This window comes from Oncorhynchus mykiss, chromosome 27 (genome assembly GCF_013265735.2).
Source record: "Oncorhynchus mykiss isolate Arlee chromosome 27, USDA_OmykA_1.1, whole genome shotgun sequence".
Classification (NCBI taxonomy): Eukaryota; Metazoa; Chordata; class Actinopteri; order Salmoniformes; family Salmonidae; genus Oncorhynchus; species Oncorhynchus mykiss.
Genome location: NC_048591.1, coordinates 4,825,774 through 4,847,964, shown reverse-complemented (window position 1 = coordinate 4,847,964; position 22,191 = coordinate 4,825,774). Strand labels below are relative to the sequence as shown.

General features: G+C 43.3%; 1 protein-coding gene across 9 annotated transcripts in view; it reads right to left on the bottom strand.

Annotated features, from left to right (window-relative positions):
- LOC110507382 (rho guanine nucleotide exchange factor 12) overlaps positions 1-22,191 on the bottom strand; it is a 68,415-nt gene that overhangs the window by 10,624 nt on the left and 35,600 nt on the right. For 3 of the 9 annotated variants that reach the window (XM_036965124.1, XM_036965123.1, XM_036965125.1), the window contains exons 3-27: positions 21,090-21,110; positions 20,251-20,345; positions 16,188-16,247; positions 14,566-14,622; positions 13,721-13,819; positions 12,590-12,639; positions 11,691-11,748; positions 11,242-11,444; positions 10,924-11,001; positions 10,034-10,153; positions 8,780-8,896; positions 8,427-8,564; positions 8,022-8,120; positions 7,659-7,769; positions 7,328-7,426; positions 6,539-6,581; positions 5,682-5,787; positions 5,296-5,433; positions 5,049-5,081; positions 3,969-4,083; positions 3,750-3,858; positions 3,204-3,422; positions 880-1,024; positions 545-577; positions 123-277 (exon numbers count right to left, since the gene is read on the bottom strand). In XM_036965124.1, coding sequence (XP_036821019.1) covers positions 123-277; positions 545-577; positions 880-1,024; positions 3,204-3,422; positions 3,750-3,858; positions 3,969-4,083; positions 5,049-5,081; positions 5,296-5,433; positions 5,682-5,787; positions 6,539-6,581; positions 7,328-7,426; positions 7,659-7,769; positions 8,022-8,120; positions 8,427-8,564; positions 8,780-8,896; positions 10,034-10,153; positions 10,924-11,001; positions 11,242-11,444; positions 11,691-11,748; positions 12,590-12,639; positions 13,721-13,819; positions 14,566-14,622; positions 16,188-16,247; positions 20,251-20,345; positions 21,090-21,110 — 2,501 coding nt within the window. Of the gene's footprint in view, positions 1-122; positions 278-544; positions 578-879; positions 1,025-3,203; positions 3,423-3,749; positions 3,859-3,968; positions 4,084-5,048; positions 5,082-5,295; positions 5,434-5,681; positions 5,788-6,538; positions 6,582-7,327; positions 7,427-7,658; positions 7,770-8,021; positions 8,121-8,426; positions 8,565-8,779; positions 8,897-10,033; positions 10,154-10,923; positions 11,002-11,241; positions 11,445-11,690; positions 11,749-12,589; positions 12,640-13,720; positions 13,820-14,565; positions 14,623-15,614; positions 16,084-16,187; positions 16,248-20,250; positions 20,346-21,089; positions 21,111-22,191 lie in introns of those variants that run through there. The other 6 variants (XM_036965126.1, XM_036965128.1, XM_021587336.2 and 3 more) reach the window with 6 other exon arrangements.

Sequence of the window (22,191 nt, the reverse complement as noted above, 5' to 3'; positions counted from 1 at the left end):
CTTGGGTTTTTCCTAATCATGCAAAGCCAAACATTAGGGCCCAGAGTTTTTCCTGGTCAGGTTACATGGGCCTTATTTACTTATATTACGGTGACTGGGTTACAGTTCGAACAGGAAGTTACCGTTAATGACTTCCTGTCTCTTGATCTCGTGGGCCCCGAGTCCAGCCAGGACCTCACGTCCCACCAGCTGCTGCCAGTTGAGAGGGTCGTGCTCAGAGTCCGTGCCTCCTTGGTCGTCTTCACTCTGCACCTCCGTAGAACCAAGGCCATCCAACCTGGGAGATGGGCAGCAGCAGTTAAGACACTGGTTACAACATTGAAAAATACACCGACTAAGAAATGTAGTCAAGAAATATAACAAAAGATGTTAGGAAATATCTAAAAACTCATACTGTTTCTAACCATAGCCTACATCACTTTTGATAAAAGGTAGTCCACATTTTGACCGAAGAGGTTTAGGAGACTAACTAAAAACTATCTGACCATTGTCTTTATCAGAAATTTGAGTAGGTCAAGTCAAAAAGAAAACAGAAAATACTCACCTTCTGATAGACTTGGGTGTTCCTTCAAGGATCCTGTAACAAGAGGATACTATAAACTACGAGGCCTGAATGACAACGCTTCACATACTCATCAAGATGTTCTCCGCCTGCATGAAACAACAACTAAAAAATGTGCACAATAGGGATAAAAAAAAAAATATGTCAACGGCTGACTGGAAAAAACAGTTGTATCAACTGGGATGGAATTACATGTTATATATAGGAGGGTAGATAAATAAATAAAAATCTAAATGGCACCCTATTCCCTCTCTAGTGCACTACTCTTGACTGGGCCCATAAGCCCTACGCTTTCGCCTGCTTGGGGTCCATCTTACCTGCTCTCCCTGTCCTCCTCCTGCAGCTGGTCCAGGCTGTATGGGCTCAGGCTATAGTCAAAGTGTGTGTTTGGAGTGTACTGTAGACTGTCCAGGTCTCCAAGACCCTCGCTCAGTTTGAGGAAGGCAGAGTTCGGGGTCAGAACTGAGGAGAGAGACAGAGAGACAGAGAGATCAGTTACATTGTACAACTTTCAGGCCAGGTGGGAAGACCATTACTACAGCTTAGAGCAGGGATGGATAAACCGAAAATTGCCTTCCTCTTATTGAAACATTTAGCTGTAATTTTCAGTGATTTTGCTACACAACGTTTCTGTAGATTGTTCTAAAACCTCTATTTGGTCGACAGTAATAGCCAATGCATTGACTCTTGATATGAAAGCATCTGCCTGTCCCTGTTTCGCTGGGACAGGCAGCACATGGAGAATGTAGAGAGGCATTCTGAGAAACACAAGAATATGACCGTTGCGCAAAATTGCTATTGCGGGGAAAAGACAGTTTTCAAAGCAACTACTGTTCTAGTTACAGAGTCATAACTTCCTGTGAATATATTATGCATTTCTCTTAATATTCAGTTCATGGCACCACTTTACAACCGGAGTAGGCTGTAGTGTAGTATAGTTTTGATGCGCTGTGGAGTGGATCCGAGAACTCCATTTTGGTACATACAGTGCATTCGGAAAATATTCAGACCCCTTGACTTTATTCTTTGTCCTTATTCGAAAATGTATTATTTAATGTTTTTCCCCCTCATCAATCTACACACAATACCCCATAATGACAAAGCAAAATTACAGCCTTCAGTCTTCAAGGGTATGATGCTACAAGCTTGGCACACCTGCATTTTGGGGAGTTTATCCCATTCTTCTCTGTAGATCCTCTCAAGCTCTGTCAGGTTGGATGGGGAGTGTCGATGCACAGCTATTTTCTGGTTTCTCCAGAGATGTTCGATTGGGTTCAAGTCCATGTTTTGGCTGGGCCACTCAAGGACATTCAGAGACGTGTCCCAAACCACTCCTGCGTTGTCTTGGCTGTGTGCTTAGGGTGGTTGACCTGTTGGAAGGTTAACCTTCCTTCCTGCTCTGAAGCAGGTTTTCATCAATGATCTCTCTGTACTTTGCTGCGTTCATCTTTCCTGACTAGTCTCCCTGCTGCTGAAAAACATTCCTTCAGCATGATGCTGCCACCCCCATGCTTTACTGTAGGGATGGTGCCAGGTTTCCTCCAGACGTGACGCTTGGCATTCGGGCCAAAAAATGGCTTCCGCCTGGCCACTCTACCATAAAGGCCTGATTGGTGGAGTGCTGCAGAGATGGTTGTCCTTCTAGAAGGTTCTCCCATCTCCACAGAGGAACTCTAGAGCTCTGTCAGAGTGACCATCGGGTTCTTGGTCACCTCCCTGACCCAAGGCCGTTCTCCCCAGATTGCTCAGTTTGGTCGGGCGGCCAGCTCTGGGAAGAGTATAGGTAGTTCCAAACGTCTTTCATTTAAGAATGGTGGGGGCCACCGTGTTCTTGGGGACCTTCAATTCTACAGACGTTTGTTGGTACACTTCCCCAGATGTGCCGACACAATCCTGTCTCGGAGCTCCACGGACAATTTCTTAGACCTCATGGCTTGGTTTTTGCACTGACATGCACTGTCAACTGTGGGATCTTATATAGACAGGTGTGTGCCTTTCCAAATCATGTCAAATTAATTGAATTTACCACAGACGCCAATCAAGCTGAAGAAACATCTCAAGGATGATCAATGGAAACAGGATGCACCTGAGCGGAATTTCGAGTCTCATAGCAAATGGTCTGAATAGTTATATAAATAAGGAATGTTTTTTTTAATTTGTAATACATTTGCAAACATTTCTAAAAACCTGTTTCTGCTTTGTCAATATGGAGTACAGTGTGTAGATTGAAGAAAAAAATGATTGAATCAATTTTAGAATAAGGCGGTAATGTAACATTTGGAAAAAGGGAAGGGGTCTGAATTCTTTCCAAATGCACTGTTTCGCCCAGCTCTACTACAGCTACAATGACCTAAAAATAATAGGTAATATTGACCGCTAACAATTAGGACATATAATCAAATACAAAGTTACAGAGATGTCGAGATTCAGGAATTTATAGAGCGCGGCAGACAAACCGTGCTCCTCAAACACTATGGGGAGCATGATTGTTCTTGCGTTGCTTGCGCTTGATATAGTATGTGGTCTAGAGACTAGGGTACTTGGTTTAGAATTCAGTATGTGGGAATTGTGCTAGCTAGAGAGTTTAGTAGGTATGTACTAGCTAGAATCTTGTACAGTATGTGGTAGTTCAGGGTCGCACCAAACTCAGAGTCTCTGCTGCCTCCGTCTGAGGCGTGGCTGTTGGTGGTGCTGTTGGTTGGCGAGGTGGCGTTAGTATTGGAGGAATGTGTGAGCTCTGAGCCCTCGCTGGATTGACTGGCCGTCAGGCGACCCGCCTCCAGGTGCTCCACGGCCCCCAGGCAGGGCTGGGACAGCTGCTTCTGGGGCCGCGGCTTGTTGAGATCCATGGCCTTGCCGACTGCTCACACAGACAAGACAGGCAGACAATCAGTCGGAGAGACAGGCAGGAAGCACACATACAGACAGACACACAGAGGTGTAGCAGGAGTCAATACTATAGGATCTATTTACTTTTCTGTTGCTCCTCCTTTTTTCAGTAGTAACACAATGATTTGTTTTGAATGTGGGTGATATGTGGGTAATGATAACCATCTACCAATACAAATGCCTCTCCAGGGGTTCAGTAAATTGGGAGACCTATAGTATACTAGTGTTGGTCACTGATGTTTATCATCTTAAATGACTAAATGAAAGCCAGTGTTGTTTATAACGCAGACAGACTCACTGGACGTGGGGTCGACGCGGCTGGGCCGGCGCGGAGGTCCGAGGATGCTGGGAAACCTGGTTCGTTTCACCTTCTCCTCCCCTCCCTCCTTCTCGGTCTTGACGCTCTTCTGTTGATCACAGACATCCCATGATCAGTCAGTAAGAGAGATATAGCAGAGTGGGTGATGGCTAACTGAGCTAGGTTAGCGCAGGGTTCAGTGTAAGGGTAGGCTCATACCTTGATCTTGGGGAGGAAGTTCAGGCGGACCCTTTTGAACTCTAGGCCCCGTGGCTCTTTGACTTTCACTCCAAGGCGCTTCATGTACGCGAGGATGACATACTGCATAGTAGTGCTGCAACAACAGACCAATGAGGATTCCCGGATTTAGAGACTCAGGCTCAATGGCCATGTTCTCGGTTTTATATCAATGGAACAGATTGGGATGAAGCTGAAGTGAACTACATGTTGACGTGTCTTTAGCATGGCTTTGACCATATGCTGTGAAAACGAGTGACGGCGGCAAGATGTCGCATCCATTCATTAATCATTTGGGATATGCCGGGACCATATGGCATTTGAAATAAGGTTGTTGCATAACGTCGGAAATAGTCCCTTATGAATCTAAATGAACTAGAGAAATGTCATTTGTTATTAAAGGAGGTTGGCCAAGAGCTCATGTAGCTAGATTTCCCCCTGGCAAAGAGATACTCCACATATACAACGTGACTTCTGTTATAATGTTAACTGCTCAACCTCTAAATCATCTAATATGATGTTCTTGTCCTCTTTCTGTGCAGTGAACTGAAACTAGGTGGTTTGTCTCCAGTGTGACATTGAGTAGAAATGACACAGACAGTGGTTAGAAAGGCCAAGAGTCTGCAAGGCCCCAAAGTGTCTTAAACCCCTCAAGGAGTGCAGTGCACTTCACCACAACCTTCCAAAAAGCTCAACAGTCTGTGCTCCCAACTCTAGCTTTAGAGGATGAAGTGTTCTGTGGGGGTGTGCAGTAAAAAACACAAATAAAAAATACATTGAGCACTGAGTATGTTGTGTGTTCACAGCCACAAGTAAGTATTGGTTGTGTTTAGTGGGAACAAGGAGGTTCTACATGAATTTGTCCAATAACACGTTTTTTTTTCTGGCTGTAAAATGTTGTGCCCTACTGAACACGATCATGGTCTCCAGTCAGCCTGTGACCATAAAGACTTACACTGACACTCCCCAGACATCACACCGACTAAAATCAACGGATAGTGTGAAATATGTAGGGCTCATATCTGTTCTTTCCAATGGATAAACAAAAGAGAATCCCCTCACCATTTCTCCTCCTCTGTGGATTGGGTTGTCAACCTAAAATATGTCAAGCAATTCCATTAGAACAAATTACATTACACAGAAAATGATTTTAACATGTCAGAGTTCAAAAAGAATTTTAAACAATTAGACAGAAGGTGTAGACTTCCAATCAATATATTATCAGCCTCAATTAAAATGTGTCAGCAAGTAAAATGAATGTTAAAGAACTTCTACATTAAGAAACAAAGCTGTGAGTGTTGCTACTAACAGGACATCCTCGATCTTGGTGATGATGTTTTCAGCACAGGAGCGTTCTCTCTCCAGTGCTACCCGGTCTCTGACGCGCTCAGTGTCCAGCCGGGCCAGTTCCCCCTCAGCCAGGGTTAGGCCCATACTGCGCTTCTGCCTGCACACCCCACAAACCACGGTGTCAGATCCCACTTACAGTATGTTGACTTATAAACATGCTTACATCATACTTCATACGTCGCATACTTATAACAGGATTATAATAACTTAACGTTTAGAAAGACAAACAGTTACACTGTCTACATGCAAGACTCACTTGCGTCTATCTTTACATATGACTAACACATCTGTACACACCAATGGCAAAGGCAGCCATTTTGGAAGAGCACGAGCAAGGTGACTGACCTGAAGTCCTCCAGGTTCCTCTGGATGTCAGGGAGCAGGGTGTCCTGCATCATCTGGACTAACTGTCTGTTCTGCTCCTCGGGGATCAGCTCCGTCCTCCGCCGGTCTGCACAGCCACCGCACAACAACACAGATAGGAAGAAGGTTGACACAAAATACAGCTTAAGCTTTGATTTCTCAACAACTGATGTGGGATAGTAGTATTAAATCAAATAACAGTTTATTTGTCACATGGTCCGAATACAACCGGTGTAGACCTCACCGTGAAACGCTTACTTACAACAACACAGTTCAAGAAATAGAGTTAATAAAATATTTACTACAAAAACTAGAGTAAAAATCGAATCAAACAAAAAGTAACAAGAAATGTACATAACAATAACAAGGCTATATACAGGGGTACTGGTACATGTTAGTTGAGGTCATTTGTAAAGTGACTATGCATAGATGATAAACAGCGAGTAGCAGCATTGTAAATAGTCTGGGTGGCCTTTTGATTACTTGTTCAGCAGTCTTATGGCTTGGGGGTAGATGCTGTTAGGGAGCCTTTTGGTCCTAGACTTGGTGCTCCGGTACCGCTTGCCGCGCGGTATCAGAGGGAACAGTCTATGACTTGGGTGACTGAAGTCTGACAATTTTTTTGTTTTTCGTTAGATTGGTTAAACAACCAACCACACATTTTGAGGCTTTGTGATAATGCTGCTAGTACACCGTTGAAGTAAGGAAACTTGAGTCGGCTCTATTTGGCATTCCATTAGATAACAATGGTAATTCCTCCATATACCCAGATGTGACTTGGCATGGATTTGTCAGCCAGGGAAACTAATGGAAATGAAAGCAAAGTCACAAATACTCACCAAGGTCAGAGGAGATGGACTCGGGAACAGCTACTTTTAAATTCTGTATGAAAATAAATCACATGTAGATGGGCATTGACAAAGCCAGACTTGTTTATATGTGGCTAACAGAATCACTAGAGTAAAAATACTTGACATTTAACAAAAAGAGTAAAATGACAAGTGCAGAAGAAGTCCTAAATGTATGCCGTGTGTGTATGTTAGTAGTGTATGAGAAAACAAACTACAGAAGAAAATCTCTGGGTCCCTCAAGTACTGCAGTCTTAGGCACTACAATATATTGCATTGGGAGTCAACAGAACAGTGGATGAGAGAAATGACGGCTCCAGCTGAGGAGAAATGTATTACTGCAGGGAGAGGGGACTCCTGACAGAATAAACCAATCAAACAAACACACTGCTCTATGGTAACACTAGTGTTGCATATCATACCAACACTGTCAGGGGATGTAGGTGTTTAATCACAACTGGTGTGGGGGAGTCCATGACTTCTGCCACAGCGCTGTGGGGTTTGTTTAATAACAACAGTGCACTGTGCAAGTCTGTGCTGGCTTGGGCCTGCAGTTTGGATAAAAGCTAGCTGGGATCATGTAGTGACTGTGGATGAAAGCCACTTGAGACTACAGGGCGCCGTATTCATAAATAGTCTCCGAATAGGAGCACTGATCTAGGATCAATTTATCCTTTTATAGCATACTAAATATGAGTTACATGATCTTAGATCAGCACTTCTACTCTGAGACTCTTGGTGAATGTGTGCCCGGAACTAGGTTAGTTCAACTCAACTCACAGCTCCCCGGTCAATGAAGAAGTTGTGGAAGTCCATGAACACCCGTCTGGTTTCTTTGGAGTTAGTTTGCTTGCACAGGTCAGCGAAGAGGTAGCAGAGCTGGAGAGAAACATTTCACATGATCAATGAGAGGTGACACAAACACGTTCTACACCATCATGTCTGTGTCAGCACTGCACTGACATCCCTGTATATATATATATTTTTTTTATAAACTTCTATTGTTGTCTGTAACTGGTCAACACAAACATGGTCAGGTGAGGGTGAGTGTGTGAGTGTGTGAGTGTGTGTGTGTGTGTGTGTGTGTGTGTGTGTGTGTAGGGACTCTTACCAGCGGTGCAGGGTCAAACTGCGAGACAACGTGATGCAGGAAAGCTGCCAGGTGGGCAGGTCTGGACTTGAGCAGCTCCATGCTCTGGAAACAGCTGCACTGGCCATTGACCTGAGATACACACAGTGTGTGTGTGTGTCAGAGTGTGTTACGAGCTAGCTTAACCCCATTAGAAAATCCTCAGTGAGGCTTGTCAGTCTTTCACCCTTTAAGGGGGAGAGAAATCTGGACAAAAAAACTCCAGCACCCTGGTATGCTTCACAGTGTTTGTAATGAATGTTAAAAAACAAACGTTTGGGTCGATAGGCCAGAATGCAAAGAAGTTCTATTTTTCACCTTATTTTGGATGTATTTAGGGCCTACCTGTTCTTGATCAGAGTCAAAGTAGTCGTCCTCAGCTCCAATGATCTGGGAGACGAAGCGTGAGGAAGGGCTGTTTACAGCAGAGGGGGACAGCGAGTCCTGGAGGGGTGGGGAGAGGAGGAACACAGCCCTTAGATCTCGCACTCATTGAGCGTTGACTGCTCCGTTCTCTGAGGTAGCTAACAACCTCATATACCATCAAAGGGGTGTTTAATGAAGTTGGCTCCACATCTGCAGGGCATGGGTCATGTTCATTAGACACCAAATGGAAGAAAATTGACTGAAACAGGGAGGGACTACCTGGACAAGTCCAATTAGAAACGCTCATTTTGGTTTTACGTGGCAAAACATTTAAGTGTTTTCAGTTGCATGCCCAAATGAACATGAGCCAGGTCTCGATCTCACCAGGTCTGGAGTGTCTTCTGGGTCGGGGGAGTGGCAGGAGTTGAAGCTGTCTCGGGGCGTGCTCTTTGGGCTGTGGTAGGACAACATGTCTCTTTGGCACAGGCTCTCCGGGGAAGCAGGTGCAAAACTGCGGAGAACCTGCAAAAGGATAACGTTTGGTAAGCTATCAAACATTCATCTAGCTAGACCTGGGCGGTGTTCATTAGGAAACAAATGGAAGAAACTCAGCTGAAACAGGGAGGGATTATCTGGACCGGTCCAATAACAAACACTTGTTTGGGACACAGCAGTGGGTTGCGGGTTTGGGTTGTAGCGTACTGTCTGCTGGGTTCAAAACTGAAAGTAACACTTACAGGGGACATGGTACTGCTGCTCCACGAGAGGTCATTGCTACTGTCTCCCCTGGAGGAAGGGGTGTGGTCCATGTCCACCATGCTACCGTCATCTCCGTCACCCAATTGCAGAGCATCCTTAGAATGATATCACAGTCAGACACACGCAGAAAATATAAATATTCCCCATAATTGAAAGCGAAAACCAACAAGTATCTTGTCTGACTAAGCATTGAGCATACATCTATATTGTCATGATTTCAACACACACAGTCTACAGAAATGGAGCAGAACATGCACAGATCAACTACCTATAAATATCATTGCTTAGGGCAGAAGTTTGCCCTGGTAAGGTTACATAGTCCGGGAAAACTCATTGGACTGATTATGGCACTCACAGAAAACCACAGATTCTCACACTAGCTATTAGTTATTAATACTACATATTACAATAGCCAGAATCCACTCCTGCGTTGTCTTGGTTGTGTGCTTAGGATCGTTGTCCTGTTGGAAGGTTACCCTTCACCTCAGTCTGAGGTCGTGAGCGCTCTGGAGCAGGTTTTCATCAAGGATCTCTCTGTACTTTGCTCTGTTCATCTTTCCCTCGATCCTGACTAGTCTCCCAGTCCCTGCCGCTGAAAAACATCCCCACAGCATGATGCTGCCACCACCATTCTTCACCGTAGAGATGGTGCCCGGTTTCCTCCAGACGTGACGCTTAGCATTCAGGCCAAAGAGTTTCATCAGTTTCTCATGGTCAGAATCCTTTAGGTGCCTTTTGGCAAACTCCAAGCGGGCTGTCATGTGCCTTTTACTGAGGAGTGGCTTCCGTCTGGCCACTGTACCTTAAAGGCCTGATTGGTAGAGTGCTGCAGACACAGTTGTCCTTCTGGAAGGTTCTCCCATCTCCATAGAGGAACTCTGGACCTCTGTCAGTGACCATCAGGTTATTGATCACCTCCCGGACCAAGGCCCTTCTCCACTGATTGATCAGTTTGGCCAGACTGCCAGCTCTAGGAAGAGTCTTTGTGGTTCCAAACTTCTACCATTTAAGAATGACGGAGGCCACTGTGCTCTTGGGGACCTTCAATGCTTGGTACCCTTCCCCAGATCTGTGCCTCGACACAATCCTGTCTCGGAGCTCTACAGACAATTCCTTCGACCTCATGGCATGGTTTTTGCTCTGACATGCACGGTCAACATGCACGGTCAACTCCCGAATGCACTGTATAATATGAAGAAGAAGAAAAAATATTTGGGAGGGATGCAAGTTACCTGTGCTCCTCCAGTGGCCTTACTGAGCTGCCACTGCAGCTGTGGAATGTGCTTCTTGGCTTCCTGGATGTCCTTCAGTAGTTTTGGCGTCGGATTCCTGCTGTACTCCTCCTTCATTGCCTGTAGGGAGGGAGAGAAGGAGGAAGGGCGGCAGAGACACTCAGTCAGACGTCATTGGAATCCAAAGTAGCCAAGTCCATAAAAGTATTTTGGACTTTGAATGGTATAGACTTGCACTCCTTTTCAAAGGTGTTTCTCAACACACTTGCTGTGGCTATACTGTCCTGGCCCTGTCGTGTTTACACACGTAGCAGCAGTAAAGTGTGATTAGTGGAGTGGGTAATGTGGCTCTGTGAAGCACAAGAGAGAATTATTGGAGGGGAGGTGGTGGGGTTGACTGGTTCTCTTCTGAGTGGCTGTCTGCTAAAGTGACTGTTCTAGTACAAAACCACAGGAAAAGTTCTTATAGTCAGTTATCAACAAGCCACACACCAGTGTTGTTCTGAACGTCTCAAAACCTATTCGAATACAATTCTAGGACAAAGACCATGACTTCACATGCTTCAAAATGTAACCTCATCCAACTACAAAACATTGCTTTTCTTGACAGTATTTGACCTCGTATGTCCAGAGTGAGCAGTCTCTCAAAACCAATTCATAGACTAGGACCCGTATATATTCACTGTCTCGGGTAGGAGTGGTGATCTAGGATCAGGTCTCCATGAATTCATAGTCATTATAATCTAAAAGGCTAAACTAAAATCAGCACTCCTACTTTAGACTAGATCAGCACCCCTACTCAGAGACACTTCATGAACATGGGCCCTGAATTTAGCATATGCCCAAATACTAAAAGAGATGGTTTCTCCTACATCAGATAGAATGCTCACCTGCAAATCTTGTTGCTCCTTGGACAACATCTTCTGCAGGATGTCCACCTTTTGGCTGTGTACGCTGTTGTTCTCTTCCTGCACAATGGGAAGGAGACAAACAGCGCTTGATCAGGACATGGAACCAAACACACAGTAGAAGAAATGAAGTGAAATAGCAAGGGAGGACAACAGAGTTTTAGTGAACAGACAAACATAAACTATGGAAACAAACACTGAGGACAGACAGGCAAAGAGGGATGACATGGAGAAGATGGAGCACAAAGGAGGAATGCATCTCAGAAGACAGTAAAAGTTGAGGAGGAGGCGCTCTCATACCCATATCGGTAGAGGAGAGGTGATGCGGTCATGGGGGCTGTATGGGCGCTCCCCCGTTGGCTGTCCAGGAGCGCTTGGAGAGGAGACAGGGGACGACCCAGCCTGGGGCCCCGGGAACCCCAGCTTAGCCTCGCTCTCCGATAGGGGGATCTGGGGCAACCCAGGGGGTCGGCCCAACACTGTGAGGGCCACATAGGAGCCCGCTGAAGAAATAAGACGGATACGGAGATATGGTTAATAAAAGGTGTATTCGGAATACTAGGCCTAAATCTGATTATCATTGCATGACTTTCCTAGCCTGGTCCCAGATCTGTTTGTGCTGTATTAGCAACTTCCATGGTCTTTGGAACAACCACGACAAAAATATTAGTTGGAAATACAGCACAAATAGGAACCAGGCAATGAATTTCCGGTGTCAATTACGAACAATAAAACTTTACAATGCTTACATTTGATGAGCTTGACTACTTCCACGTGGTTTGAATGTGTTACTAGGGTCCCGTTCACCTGGAATGAAGTAAAACAGTCATAGTGAGAAAATTCATTCAACGCTGCTTGGAAATCAAATGAGTTAATGTCCTGTCCAGCCTAATGTCAATTCAGTATTTCATTCATCCACCCCTCTTCGCACACACCCCAGTGACAGCAATGTTTAGGTTTTTGTGTTTTTTTATAGGATCTAATCCAACCAGCAGGTGGCATTGTGGAGCTGGTGTTTTGGCTAGAAGCCTCGGTTCACAAAACAAGCTGTGACTGGAGACTATGTCGAGATGGCAACAAGGCACCTGGGTCGTGATCAGTAACAATAACAATATCTTGTTATTGGATTTTCAACATTGCAGAACCAATTTCAACTTAAAAAGGGCAACTCCGCCAATTTTCTAACTCATTTTTATTATCTGCAGCATAATACCAGTGTCAACGTGTGAAAACGGCACATTTCTAAGTGAGGAGGAGGAAAATACCCTTCCCTTGGGCTGAAAACTCGTTGCAGCTTTTGAAAATCTATTATTATTATTTATTTATTTTTTACTTTTAATCCTACCCTGTGATGTCATGAAATGAGCCGATTATCAAAGTGTTTTGGAGTGCAATGTTCAACCCTGTGGTCCAAACGTGGTTGTGGGTCTTCCAGCCAGACAAAAAACCCAAACACAAAAGCACTCTGGGAATGGATCAGGAAGAAACATTGGACTATTCTGGAGTAGCCAATGAAAAGTCCAGATCTAAATCACATCTGTAACCTATGGCAAGAGCTGAAACAGCAAACTTATTTGAGAATAGGAGTTATTTAAGAAAAGTGCAAGGGTGCCAATATATTTGGCCGCAACTGTATAGATTAGTGTACCTTGATGATCCGGTCACCTGTCTGTACACCCGCACGCTCTGCAGCGCCATCTAGGAAACAGAGGGGACGAGAGTCAGGAAAACACAGAACAACCCTTTAGGAGGGAAAAATAACAGTGTATAAGATGAACAACGCCCAATATACCCATTACAATACCACTGTTTGCCCTATCGAAGTACATCGTATATCGTAACATATCGTACACCATAACTTGGGGCCTGAGTTTTTCCAGACCTAATCGGGAGGAACTCCGGGCCCCTAACCATCACAGTGGTTGTGTGGTGCTGAAGGAGCCCATTAGGCTGCTCCTCCCCAGACATAGGGCTTTAGGAGTCAGAGAGAGGGTTCATTATGGGATAGGATTCAGAGGAATATTATAGGGTCCGGAGACAACCGAGACATAGGTGGCACCAGAAATGAGTGCCCGTGCCGTCAACATAAACACCAGTGCGGCTTTGTACAGCTTAGGCAAGCAGGCAGAAATTCCTACCATGTCACACTACTGCGTTATATGGGGAACTGTAATATAGCCCTGTCACAAAGAATATACAGGTATTTTAAACCATCTTAAATGTAACATTGAAAGTGTGGGGAAACAGAAATGTGACTGAAAGGAGTAATCTAGCGTAAACTTGTATATAAATGCAATACTGTATGTTAACACCTTTGGGCTGTGTATGGGATACTGAAAAGTAGCCTACACCACTTGTATCTGCAGCATAGACAACAGCCTTCGTAACTTCAACTGGGAGAAACATTACCAAGCCCATCCATAAGAATACACACACATTGAGACCCCAAGCTTCTCTCCCTCTAATGTGTGCAGCTCACTACGCACACATCAGCCTCTATAAGGGAAAAGACAAGAGCTGCCTTGGATTCAGGGCCTGTTAGAATTCCCATCTCTCACACAGATGACATGGCAGTACACCAGAGGCTCAAACTAACTTCCTGGTTAGTTCCTGATTTTTTTTTTTTACCAGTATTTGGCTGATGATCTGATGCTAAGATTTGGCCCTGAGACTATTGAGGATGAAAAGTAAGTGAAGGCAAAGACCATGGCTATTTCCATTGTGTGTGTGTGTGTGTGTGTGTGTGTGTGTGTGTGTGTGTGTGTGTGTGCGACCTTACCTTCCTTGACGAGCTGCACAAACACTGGGTTGTCTCCGCTCACCGTCAGCCCAAAGCCATTCTCATCTTTCTGAATGATCACACATCGCTGGACAAGCCCTTCGCAGGACAGAGAGAGAACAATGATTTCACAAACAGGGGCCTCAGATTCAGTTCGACGAAGGCCAGTTTGGTAGGTGAACCCAGACACCCAATGGTGTCCTGTGAAAGGAGAGGTAGCAGGCCGAAAGAACAACACCGTGAACCGAGGGTGAAGGATTCAAATTAAGACAACCACTGCACTCATTGGTCACTGTAAAGGTTAGGGTCAAATAAGTGCAGAGAGTTCTTGAAATCTGTAGGCTAATGTACACACTGCTGTTAGCGAGTGGAGAGTTAGTAGAACAGTGTATGTAGAGGGTTGAGATGTCAAGGCACTGCAATCAAAACCACACAAAGCATCATTGAAACAGGGACACACACATGAACACGTGCATGCTTGATGCGCACACACACCTAGACCTCTTGTACTGTGAGATGAGGGAAGACAGGTGTTTGGAGGGCAATGAGGTAGTAATTAACTGGGCTGGAGAGGGTCAGGGAGTGGGAAAACGAGCACTGTGCCCTCTGAGCTCTTCCAACAGGCAGGCTGTGCTTGCCTGGGTCTTGTAGGGGAGAGCCATGCTCATGACATTCAAGAGGCTTGGTCAGGCGAGATATAAGCTCCAGGCTGGGGGAGGGTTTTGAATCGGGAGGAGCAGAGGGGGACAGAGTGAGAGAGTGTGAGTGTGAGAGAGAGAGAGAGGGCAAGAGAAACAGCCAGCAGAGAGGCAGGCAGCTAGCGACACCAACCAGGAGCAGCTTACCACAGGACTCGGGCTTCCCCTCCACTAGAACACAGTCACTCTTCTGCACCAGAACGTCTGGCCCACCAGAATGCAGGCGGGCAGGCAGAGCAACACAACACCCAACAGAACAACAACCAGCGCAAAAAGGAAAAAAAAGAGACAAATAAAAAGAAAGAAAATTATAGGAGAAAACACTGTGGAGGGAGAAATCTAAATAAAACATTAGCTAATAAATAATGGGATAGAATGACAGGAGTGTAGCTGTCTGAGTATGAATGAAATAGGTAGCTGCTAGGTAGACATTACGTTTGACTACACCTACATGTGTTAATTACACCAGTTGAAATGTAGGCCTATCACAGGATTGGAACCAAATTTAAAAACAGCATAGATTTCATAGCTTGTCATCAATATATATATATATTTTTTAAAAAGACAATACGGTGCAGTGTCCGATTTGGATGCTGGGGGTCAAGGATACCCCCAGCCCCACTAAACCATTGACAACTACATTGTTAACTATTTGGTTGTAATATCATAACCCCTCGAAGAGCATAGTAGGAACTATCAGAGTTATATAGCCAGTAACTAACTGCATGTTTTTCATGAACCGTAAACACGTGATCATGCAATTTCAGCTACATGAGGGTAGCCTATCCATTTGGCATGTAGCTAGCTAGCTAAGCAAACAACATGTGTTATTTTGCATGCTTCATCAAGAGATTAGGCTTCTGGAAAGAGCTAGTCGTGGGCAAGTCCTCGTTCTGGTAAAATTGTCAGTTGGACTATTCTCATCATCACTATAGATAGAAAGCAAATCAAACAATATTTGGATATAACCGTCTAGTTCATCTCCTGAAAGTTAGCTTGTTTAATTAGCCATATTGACGTGATGTTATTAGCTAGCTAGCCAACTTGACATGGTCCATCAATCAATGTAGCCCATCATGTCTGTCAGCAGCAAGCGTGACTAAACACTCTTAAAAACAATGTTGAAAAAGGGATGTTAAGTAAATTCGCTAGGTAGGCCTACATTGGTTGGAGAAAAGTACGTTAGGTCTACTTACCACTATGTTTAGCCAACCGTACAACGTTTCTACCGGTAGCTTGCAAAGTAAACATTATCAGCTAACAGTACATAGGAAAATGCACCCTTCTGCTGCTTGACAGGTAGAGCCCACAAGGATGGGAAATGAACCTAAACCACTTATACTTGTCAGGTATAGTTCACTTTTATTTTATATCACTCAAACATCCAAATAATGGTGGCCAATATTGAGAGATGTCGTGATGTTGCCCTCACGTATCTGAAATGAGATGATCAATTGATGTTTACTAATCATGAAATGCATGTAGTTGCTTGCTGTAGAACTCTGATAGAGCTAATGTGACAACTAGTTTTTCATGGAATAATCAGGCATTTTTTATTCTGACTCTGCTCTTCAATAGGTGATGATAGTACAACCAAATAGTTAACATTTCTTTAACAATCCCTTGAAAACAGCACGCAGTTGTCAATGGTTTTATCAGAGCTGGGAGTTTCCTTGCCCCCCCCCAGCAGGCAAATTGAACACTCTGCATCTTATTGTGACGTTTTATTGATGACGACATATATACAATTTGTAAAAGTAATAGCTTACATGATATTTCAAGGATGCTTACATCATCAACAAATGTAGCTAGCATCTGGGCATTTCCATCTAAAAGGAGCCATGAACACCAACACGTGAAGTTCATAGGGGCATATCAAGTTGGCTGTCAAATGAAAGCTAAGATTCTATATTTTTGTGAAATGAAGGCATATATACATTTTTCAACCATTTCCCATCCTAAAAATGGAATAAGCAAAAGCTTGATTTCTGGTCAAACAGATGGAAAAGGGGTCTAAGACAACATCTAACATAAAAAGTCTTAAAGGGTATTAGAAATACATCAAAACACAATAATGTTGAAGACCCCTGCCAACTAATATCAACAATTCAATTTAGTTTTGGAGAAAGTTTTTGCATTCTGTAAGTTTAAGAAACATTGCCTTGTGCCTTCAAATTCCATTACGGAAAACCCACAATATCTTTAAGATATTTTCTAATCAACTACATCATGAGGGGGGAGGATAATGAAAGTGCACAAAAATAACAAGATAGACCTACCAATTAGTTAGTGATTTTACTGATAAAGTTTGTTAAAACACAGAATTTCTGATTCCAAATCGGTAACAGAATTACAGAAAAAACTGTAATGGAATTACTGCAGTTGAATTAGCTACAATGGGAAATCATAGTGGTTACAAACCACAGTTGGGTCACCTGCTGTCCTCCCTTCCACTGGCATACTGTTATGTTCAGCTCATAACTGTTATCTTTCTAGTAGTCAAAGCAAGACTGTCAAAATCCACTTTTTCTCCTCTCCCGGCCCTTACTGACACTTACTATAACACCTACCGCCTACCCTTCAGCACCCCTCATTGCTGGCTCAATAACCCACATTTTAAAATTTAACATCGGGAAATATTCCAAAAGTATGAAAGGCAGCTTATGTGCTGGCACGCCATAAGAGTGGGGACCAATGTTCCCTAAAATGTTTTAGGGCACTGAGCAAATTTTAGGTCTTGTGAGCGGAAAGATGAACATTGTGAGAATTCTGTGCAACTTCCGGTGCGCGTTTATAGTGAACACTTAGGCTGTACCCTTACAGTTTTAGACAGTAGCCAATAGGCTATTGTGGCTATTTGAGCATAATGTAGGCCTACCAACAAAACCAATGGAGCAAATCCCATAACATTTTCACATGAAAATAGCTTTGGATTTCTATATACAGTAGCCTATATGCGATGTTCATTGTATGCCTACATTGCATGACACTTTTAAAAACATTTTTACATTATGTAGGGCTTGACATTAACTATTATTTTTTGACTTGGTCTGCAACACCAATACTTTTCACAATTGCAGTCTGATTTCCAAGTGCTACAGAAGTCACTCTTAGATCTTAGTTAGTACCAAACAAAATACATGCTATTTTCTAGGTCCCATAACTTAGACTTAAGCAACCTTGAATTTACTAGCCTGAACAGAACACAAATTGAACGAGTTCCCTCTTGTAAATATCTTGATATCTGCCTAGATGATAAATTGCCATTTGAAATTAAATGTTTGAGCTGGTAAAGAAATTCAAGATCAAAATTTGATTATTTTACAGCAGTAGAGCATGTCTGTCTTTTGATAATAGTAAGGAAGTTGTCCAGACCACTTTTGTCTGTTTTAGATTACGGGGATATAATCTACATGCACGTAGCAGCTTCCACACTTACAACTTCTAGATGCTGTTTTCCATTGTGCCCTTAGACTCATTTCTAGTGATCATTTTAGAACTCACCACTGTGTATTGTATCAAAAGGTGGGTTGGGCATCTCTTTATGTAAGAGGAGAGCAGCGTTCCCTTTAGTTTATTTACAAAGCGCTCTGGCAGAAACTTCGGATGTATCTGACAACACTCGTCAAGGTCAAAACAATACAAGAGCACAAGATTAGATGGTGCTATAGGTTCCAAGGGTGGCTTCTGATTTAGGGAGAGCTGCTTTTGGTTTTTATGCTCCACAGATGTGTAATGTGTTTCAGGGGAGGCTCAGGCTTGAATGCATGTTGCCCTTTAGGGGATTTAAAACAATGGGGAACGCTCTATGTGAAGATTGTGTTAGTTTATGATCTAGTTTTGTAATGTAGTATTTTATTTTGTTTTGTACTGATGTGTGTGTTTGTACCACGCATGGCTCATTTGAAAAATTGTCTCAATATGACACCCTGCCAAAATAAATGTACGGTAATAAGCATTCTCACCCACTAGAGTAGAGTACAGTATAATGTACTGTACATATCTACTTTACTGTACTGTGCTGCAGGGGTATTCAACTGCAGGGGGTCCTCAAAGAAAAAATATAAAAAATAATTACAAAACTACAGTATAGAAAATATAACATTCTTTCTAATGATGCCAACTTTATTTCTCAACTCCTGATATTGAGGAAATTACACTAATTGGAGCCAATTACACTCACTTCAGTATCTAGCATAGGCTTTGGAAAAGCACCCACAAATAGGCCACCAGTGCAGCAAGTGCCGTTGGCTAGCTGACTAAACTCCACCATGGTGAGTCCCAATCTTGTCACAACACAACGGACTTGCTCAAAAGCATTAAAAGGAAAGAAATTCCACAAATGTACTTTTAATAAAGGCACACCTGTTAATTGAAATGCATTCCAGGTGGCTACCTCATGAAGCTGGTTGAGAGAATGCCAAGAGTGTGCAAAGCTGTCAACTCAAGCTGGCAGCGTGATTTTATTTGAAACTTTTCTTCAATGGGTGTTACAAAGAGCCGACTATTTATGTATTGCTCAGTTCACTCAACTCTAGTTAAATAATCACCTCCTTAGCGCAAATTTCTTTGCACAATTATTTTACACTACAAAAAAATATATGCCTCTGCTTGTAATGACAGTCTGTGACAATAGAGTTAAAATGGTAGTATTCTATCCAAACCCAAATCCAATCTCAAGTACACTCTGTTGTTAAGATCATGTCTTGAGACTAGCACTGAGACAATTGACTTAAACCCCAAAAAACAGCCAATTCATTTAGATCACGTTAAAGATGATGGAGCTTAAACTATTTGGGGATATCATTGTTAGGAAATAGGAATCATGCAACACAAAAAGGCAAGCCAAAAGGTGAAATACAGAGTAAGAAACATGGACATGCAAACAGGGGTAAAGAAAAGTCCATCGGAATGAAACCTCATCCAATCTCAAATTTTTCAACCGGAATAATCATTTGATAATATTACTCCACTAAAGATTGGAAGACATTGGGGGTGGCGGTTAGTCTCGTGGTTAGAGCGTTGGACTAGTAACTGAAAGGTTGCAAGATCAAATCCCTGAGCTGACAAGGTAAAAAAATATATTTAAAAAATCTCTCATTCTGTCATTCTTAACCCACTGTTCCTAGGCAGTCATTGAAAATAAGAATTTGTTCTTAACTGACTTGCCTAGTTAAATAAAGGTAAAATAAAAAAATATCTAAAATTGCTTGCTGCTTCTCTACTCTACTGTATCTCTGCTTTAGGCTGACAAAAATGAGACTAGAGCGTGGGCCTAAACATCAGAAGAAAGTTAACAACCACTCCGAGACTTGTCTTGGGGAACCTCTCGCTGAACACGTCTTGTCCATGTTCGTTGCGTCATTCTGAGATAAGTTGGAGGGCATGAGAATTCTTTAAATCGCCCTGGTTGTTTGATGAGAATAAAAGCTAGTGACGAGTCATCATACCCAAACATAATCCGTGCCTTTTCTCTTATACGCCCAGATTTCAATAGTGTGAATGAACAAAAAAGTTGTCTGGTGTTTTTTCACTTGGCATTAAGGACACCAAACAGTTTGTGTACAGTAACACTGAACAGAAGACGTGATTGTGCACAACAAAGATCTGTGCATAATCAAATAGAGCGAAACTTCTGCAAGACCTATTAAAGACATGGTGGCCTTAAAGGTTCAGAAATTCAGGAGCAGATCAGAGATTAAAAAATAAACTGTGTATATCCACACAGTGAACATGAAGCATAGTGCATAGCATACACCATCGACTCCCACCATCCCATCATGCCGATTGCAAAACATTCATCTGTACGTGTGTGTGTGTCAGAAGGTTTACCTGTAGGGTCAAACTCATGTGAAGAGGAGACTGCCGGTTTATCACTTTTGGGTTTCTTGTCAGGGGGGTGGTCTTTACTGAGAATGCTACTGCTTCTGAAAAGAGAGAGCTTTGTAAAAAAACAAGGAAACATCGGAAAAACGTAAACCATAAGAGTTAACCTGATGAGAATTAAGGAGCACAGCCACTGTGCTATCGAAGAACACAATATGTTACTTGTGAGCCGCTACTAGGCGTACAACACTGACAACTGTCCTTTTCTATAGGAAACATAACAATTTAAATGTCGTGGAGTACCACCAATGACTGCAGTGCCGATGGGAATATCCACAAGCTCAAAACAGAGAAACTCAATTGTTCACTCAATGGCCACCCCATCAACGACGAGGTGACATCTTATGAATCATGATAATAACTGCATTTGACAGATGATCTTGGACTGGCTGTGCTGCTGAGTGGGTCTGTAAGAGCTGGAGGAGCGAGTGAATGGGCTCTCGTCAGAGGAATGTCGTAAGGCCAGAGCGTGGGCCCTGCTCTGCATACATGTGGCTGTAAAAGGCCTCTGTTTTCTCGCCGGACTAGGCAGAGATGGGCCGTGCTAAAAGAAGGACCCCTTTGTCCCCCTCCCCTGAACTCAGTGAGGAGGACCAGTGTGTGTGTGTGTGTGTGTATGTGGCAGGCAGGCAGGCTTCTCCTAAAGACCGCTTCATTTCCTTCATCTGGCCTGTGAGTTCTGTTGGTGGTTAGGCCTAAAACATTACTTCTGTGTTGGGTAGAAACGTCAGGAACACACGTATAAAACAGCTTACCGCTTGGTTGTATGAAATGAGGTTTCTTACCTGTTTGCTTTATTGGAAAACCTGCAAGGCAAAAGAGGGGAGAATGTCAATCATCAACATAATCCAATTCGAGCAACATCACAGAGCGATGACAACATCAGCAGACTCAAACAAGAACATGTACGCCTGTACAGTACACTGCAGGTACTTTGCAAGGGGTTTTGGGAGCAGCAAAAACAAGAGGTCTACTGAAGCGTCTCCCGAGACCAACGCTGGTAAACATCATAATCCTGGTGAAACTACACCAAGCTTTCTTTAACACAGACAGCAGCAGCTAAAAGATTAAAGGCTTTGCCAGGTCAAATCCCCCCCCCCCCACCCCCTCTCAGATCTTATCCAATTGTGTCCTTTACAGTTCAAAAACAGACCACTGTCATGATCATAAAATCTGAGTTATGCTCTGCTCAGTCTGTCGACTGCGATGCAGACTGGCTGGCTGCTTGTAGTGCCTTGCAGGGATTAGTGTCCATAAGTGGGGTAGGGGGTAAAGTAGGGAATCAACTGAAATAGGGAACTTTTCAAGAGAAGCATTGGTTGCTTGATTGGAAGGGCTAAGACCATTAATCACAATGAATGACTTTAAAATAAAAAAAAGCAGATTCTATGCTGTTCATTTCAGCTCCATCACATCAATAATGAGGCATGTTCCAGCAGTTTGAGTCTTCTCATGGGGAACCAACAGACGAGGAACTGTCATTGATCTTTGCTGGCCAATGTGTGGATTCGGCTAGTTCTTTAGAAGTTAATTTCATGTGGCTGAGAAGTATTGACAGTGAACAAGCCGGTCACACACATGCAGAAGGCCGAATAGGAGCTTCAGCTAGCCATTATAGCTTACGTTAGCATTGGTAACTAAGTACCAATGCTAATAATTTGAATGATCCATTTTTATAACCCAAATTAATAAATAGGCTATCCCATGAAGGATAAAAAAATAAAATCCATATCATGCCATTTTCCCCCTTTTTATTTTCCTTAAACAATGGCCCTGACCCAGACTTGGGGGGAAAGCCAACCTCACCAGCCCCAGCACCAAGGCTGAAAACAGGGACAGATTCCCAGAAAGAATGAGCACTCCTGGCATAGCTCCCGTTTCCTGAGT